The sequence below is a fragment of the Chelon labrosus genome, assembly GCF_963514085.1.
Source record: "Chelon labrosus genome assembly, chromosome: 8".
Classification (NCBI taxonomy): domain Eukaryota; kingdom Metazoa; phylum Chordata; class Actinopteri; order Mugiliformes; family Mugilidae; genus Chelon; species Chelon labrosus.
The window spans coordinates 578442-584575 of record NC_140358.1 but is presented as its reverse complement, the minus strand read 5'-3'; the positions used below and the strand labels follow the sequence as shown (position 1 = coordinate 584575).

The 6134-nt window shown below is 37.4% G+C and overlaps 1 protein-coding gene across 1 annotated transcript; it reads right to left on the bottom strand.

Annotated features, from left to right (window-relative positions):
• Positions 1–362: 362 nt before the first annotated feature.
• LOC311492069 (uncharacterized protein) lies at positions 363–5811 on the bottom strand. The gene is made up of 3 exons (XM_084550210.1): positions 3475–5811; positions 3131–3317; positions 363–2800 (listed from the first exon to the last, which is right to left on the bottom strand). The coding sequence occupies exons 1-3, from the start codon at positions 3703–3705 to the stop codon at positions 2649–2651; spliced, it is 570 nt and encodes a 189-aa protein (XP_084406336.1). The 5' UTR covers positions 3706–5811; the 3' UTR covers positions 363–2648.
• Positions 5812–6134: the final 323 nt, after the last annotated feature.

Sequence of the window (6134 nt, the reverse complement as noted above, 5' to 3'; positions counted from 1 at the left end):
CTGCCACTCTAGCACCAACATTCCGCGCAATACACACCCATTATAAACCCTGAAATTTGAGTAAAAACCTACACAACTCTGAGGCTTCATAGTTTAAAAACGGTAAAAGTTGTCGATAAGTGAAGTGAATCGCTGAAGAGAAGGCAAGAGTACCTACGTTTTAAAATTTAAATGGAGTCTCTCGGTGAAAGTATGCCAGAGCAGTTCATTGTTGAAAATGTCTGTTGATTTTTTTTTTTTTTCGGGCTTCTCCATTCATTTCAATGGGAAATTTCTCGCGGTTTTTCGCGAATAAATTCGCGAAAAACTCGTCAATCCCTTATACAAGTAATAGCACGGGATTCGGGATCAAAACACACGTTTTGATATATCATGTGTTGGGGTCCTCTCGCCGGTTCGGGCCGCATTAATCGGCGAAAAAGGGCGGAAAATGAATAATAAGTAAAAAAAAAAATAAAACTGCAAAGAAACACGCAGAAGATCAATAGGCACGAGGCCACTCCTCCCATAGCTTGCTATGGGAGGAGTGGCCTCGTGTCATAGGCACGAGGCACTAATAAGTAAAAAAAATAAAACTGCAAAGAAACACGCAGAAGATCAATAGTGGCCTCGTGTCATAGGCACTCGGCACTAACTAGAAAATTCCCGCAGGAAATTTTGAGAGTGACTCGAGGGCTGCTGCCGGGGTTATTAAAAAAAGAAAAGGAAAAAGATGTTAGCATTACCAATACTAATGTTGGCATTAACATTTGCCACGCTAACGCGCGGCGCTGACGCACTAAACTACACAGTAAATTTTGCAGTGTTAAAGTAACACTTAAAGAGTTAAATTTAACACCATTTCCGAGTGTATTTGGTCCAACTCGGAATTAGTGTTAAATTAACTCTTACCATAGTGTTTAGAATTTAGAGTTAAATTAACTCTAAATAGAGTAAAAATTTAACACTCGCTTACACTGAATAGTGTTATTGAAATTTTACACCAAAGGTTAAATAACACTGAAGAGTGTAAATATTATTCTTGGTAGAGTTGATAATTCACTCTTCTATGGTGTCAAATCAATTCTGATTGAGTTCCATTCCAGTACAGATTAACACTCTAATAAGTGTTGATATTACACACTACTGTGTTGATAATTTACTCTCTTGCAGTGAAAAACAAGCTCTTATAGAGTAAAATTCTAACACTGTATAGTGTGAATGAAATTTGACACCATTTCTGAAAATAAATCTTAGCAGTGTTAATTTTACACTTTTGTAGTGTCAACTTACATGCAACACCATTAAGTGAGTAAAAATCACAAGTTTCCACAAAATAATGCATTTAAGAACTTTATTAGCAGCTCTCAACTATGTCAGGCTGAAATATCATCTCATCAAAACATCTCATGTAGAATACAAATCTACATTTAAAACATTGACCTTAAGTCTGCATAAAATGACAATATGGAACAACATAGAAAGAAGAATCTGTCGTTCCATACTTCAATTGTACATCAAATGGTCTGAAGTAACGCAGCTCATTTATGTTCAACATCTTTAGAACCCTGTCAGGATGCAGCCTGACCTCTGTTTCCTGTGGAGATAAGCACTGTAAAGCTGCATCTTTAGCTTGACTATGAATCTCAGAACACACTTCTTCCATAGAGGAAACAAAACTATTTACAGCAGATTGACTTAATCCGGCTGCCTTGAGTTGTGCAACAGCAGAAGCACACATATCTAGAGTGCTCCTATTGGAGTTTCTCAACAGTTCAGATGTTGTGGTTACCTCATCTTTGTTACCCGTCAGCGATGTTGTGGCTGTCTCATCTACATTAGCTGTCACCACCTCTCCTGTGCTCAAATTAACATCAGTGTCAACCTCCTGGTCAATATACTCAGTGTGTTTGGTGTTTAAATGTTTCCTAAAACCAGAAAATGTACCAAACACACATCCACATCCAGTCTGGGCACATTTAAGCCTGAGATTTTTTCCAGGTAAGTAACCATGAACTAATCGTAAATGCCTAACAAGCATATTTGAACTTGTTAACTCAGCCTGACAAACAAAACACTGCATGATAGAGGAGAAACTTCAAGCACTAATGAAGCAACCTCGCCCTAACTTCAGAGACACGAGGACTTTCCTTGACCTTGCCGACATCAATGTTGTACACTGTGGTTTGGATAAAAGTGTACATGTTGTGGAGCATGCTGTTGTATGATGTGCCAAACACAAAATGAGCCTTAAACAGTTCATCAAAGGCACCAAGAGAAGAGGTTGACCTGCAAGGTATGGCATTCTTGTCAAGAATGATGAAGAACTGATGGATTGCATTCTTCTTAACTCCAACAGCCAGGAGATAGGGTTGAGCTCTGGTGGTGATGGCATCGAGATGCTCTTGAATGTTTGTTCCACTCTGCGAAGACAAACACATGAAGATATGATTACAATTGGACAATTGTAATACATAAAACCAAAACAAAAAGAACAGAAAAACTAAATAATAATACTTTAAGTGAGACATATTCACCACCAACTAGTTGCTTAGAATACACGTTAGCATCATATTGGCTGTCAGTACTCATTACAAAGCACTTTATTAATGCCTTATTGTGCATGACCATATTCTACAACTATTAGGCAATTATATAAGATTTGTCCCTCAATAACCTCCAAAAACACAAACCTTCTTGAAGACCACAAGATGCTTCTCTGCTTGGGATGCCGAAACCTTTCCTGGTCTCTTCCGAACCTGAGCAGAGGGTGGAATCAGGTGTAGCAGCAATAAAACCGACGAAAGGTCACTGTCCCAACCTGTAACAACAATCGTGTGTTCAATCTCAACACACTTCAGTTATGCGGGCTGTCAACAAAATTCAGTGGCTCTGCAATGGCAGTAGCATTTAAATTAAAAAAAAAAAAAACAATAACGGAAAGATAGCAGTTTTATATCATCACAAGAAGTTATCCAAATCAAACCATGGGACAAACACTTCAGTGCTTTTGAAGTTTTGTTCAATATACTGCGTACATAATGTCCTCTTACATTTATCACACATCCAGATATGTAAATGTTTAGATATGATAATTATATATTCCAAGTATATGAGAGCAGCAGAAGAAGAACAAGAACAATTATCTTACCAAAGTCAACATCAACTTCAGTGCCATCCTCAGGAGGATCAGCTGCCAGCAAGAGTTCTTCAAGCTCACTTGTGGATAGAAGCTTTCTGCATTGTTGGATGATCTTTTTCTTGAACATGACCGGCCACCTCTCCAGAAGCTTGCTTGAGGTATCCTCTCCAAACATCAGAATGAAATCCTGTTCAACCTGGGGTGGGGTGGTGATGGGTGACAATTTCAATTATCCGACAGGCAACCAAAGTTAACGGGTGATAGTTATTGGGGTATTACTACAACGCCTGTCTACCGTCTTATAAAAACTATTCAACTGTCATAATGTTTTCAAAATAATGATAGATAATTACCAAGCCTTTGACGTCTTTAAAACGTGGAAAGTCAGACAGTATGTTGCTCGACTGCTGGGGGTCAAGGACCATGTTGCGGCGATACACAAACGTCAGTTTCATTTTCTTGTTGACAGTGTCCTCATCAGCTGAATGTTTCATCAATGAGATTGCTTCGTTGCACTCATCTTCAGTCAGGGCAGTCTCTGGATCGAACTCGGACTCTCGTCTGACAGTTGGTCCTCCAGACATGGCTTCACCAGATGATCCTTTGGCTGATTCTACATAACATGGGAAAATACAGTATTATAAATACTGATATCAAAAACAGTTTTAGAAACCTGGCAAACTTTTAAAGAGGTACTCTTTACTCTTTACACCAAAAGTATAAACTTAATTACTGACTGTACTGTGATGAAACATATCAGTGCTGGTGTTAATATTGACATTTTTTTCTTCACAACTTATGATTATTACTATTATTTTGTGCATTGAAAGTGGCTCAAAATGTCTACTGTTTTGAATCACCCTAAAATTTGCCATGCCAGCCTGTAGACAAAGTCAGAGGAATTGAAGGGTGTAGTTAGACTTCAAGAAAAATATTGTATTATTTTAAACATTATGTGCAACAAATGCAATAACTGATCTTGCGACTGTTTTGTTCCATACATTTTTCCAGTATTACCTCCAAACGACGATCGCCTGTCTTTAGCTGTGCCTCTCTGAATAGTTTTAATCCTCCAGGCCAAGTACCCAGTTCCACTCTCACCATCATAATAGTGCTCCTTGGAGGATGAAAGGATAACAAAAAAAAAAGACATTCATTAATAACATTTAAAAGTGAAAACAACAGGCTCCGATAGGATTCAAAATTTTTCAATACAGCATTTAACATTACTACAACCATTACTGTGTGCAACTCACATAGCCACTCTTAGAGAATGGGTCACTGAGGTAGGGGAATAAGGTCACTATTCCTCTGGCGTACATTTCTTTCACTTGTCTGGGTGGGGATGTACTGCAAGGAGAAAGGGGTTTGCGGTTATATTCACTGGATTTAATTTCGATTTCAAATTAATCTCTAAGCAGAACACAAGGACTGTTAACAAATTACCCATTCTTTTCTGTCATGTCAGCTGCTAGTATGTTGACCATTTTTCGTCTGGTTTCATCAGTCAAGGATTTGGTTCGCCTGTATTCATTTATTACACGTTCCCCACCAGGTTTGTTGGTAAGAACGGATTCCACCAACTTGAAACACAATACAAAACAATTCAGCACATTAGGACTATATCCACTGCAAATCAGAGTTCACTTAAATGCTGGAAATAAATTCATATCATGGCTAAAGATGTCCCGATTCAATCTCAAAGATATCGGCGGAACAATCAGCAGACTACAGACAGTTTATTAATTCAGGTAAAGGCTGCACCGAAGTAACAAACACTGAAGAGCTCCATCCAGACAGTGACAAGGTTATAAGGATTACAGAGAGGATTTGTTAATTTATATTTTATTGTTAAAGATAATAATAATAAAAACAAGCATATAAATTTAATTGATTTTAATAACTTTGATGTACTTGAAGTGTACACTTTATTATAATAAAATAAAAAACTTTCAGGAGCTAAAAAACAAAAAACTTCAAGACATAATGAGATCAACAATGTCTTCCAACCACGTAAATGTCATAAGAACTTATTTATAAGAACTTACTTGCTCAGCTTCTGCATCCAACCTCTGGCGTTTTCTGGAGGGACTATCGGAAATGATGTCTGTGTCCTCAGAGTCCAAGGAATTGAGGGATGATGGTTGGGATTGCTCAGGAGAGGCTACCGTGGAAACAGATTCTAATCATGAATTGAGAAATCGAAATAAGAACACATTATATAGAGTTTGCTGATAACCCTAACCTGTCACTTCTAATAAACATCATAACATAATAGAAATTTAACAGAAACAAACCTGAGTCATATTTGATGGTTAACACCCCAGTGGAGGGATCCGTTACTACATCCTGAAAAACATCTTCATCCAACTCAGTCCCTGAACTGTCGACAACTTTCACACCTTCTGTTACAGCTGGGACACCAAACTTTGCAAATGCTAGGACACAGGAACAAAAGCTTGTGTAAACAAGAAAACCATTGCTTATCTAATGATAACATTTCACTACTCACTTAATATTCACTGAATCTGGATTACCTTTTACAGTAGGGCTCAAACAAACACTTAATGTGAATTAAAATTATTTTTTATGTTTTTGTACCAACTATACTTTAAGCAATGCATCCAAAGTTAAGGGTGTGGTTAGAAAGGGTAACACAAAACACATATAGACGTTTGTAAGATATTGATTAATTCCAAAATCCAAGAACTTAAAAGTTTCCATCATTTTATATTAATATTCCAGTATATCAATTTTAAACAGCTACTATTACTATTAGCATTTAAAGCTCCTTGTGCAAATCTTAATTCCCTGCAGAGAGTATCAGCACAGTTCATGGTTAAAGTTCATGTGCTCATTATTACATTAAACAAAAACTATATGCACTGTATTCCCTCAAATTTGAGAATATACATAACAGGGTTGTACAGTGCGAGCATTTCACTCGCATATGCGCCTAAAAATAGTTTGTGCGAGTAGAAAAAATAAAAAGGGAGCACCGGTGCGACTACGG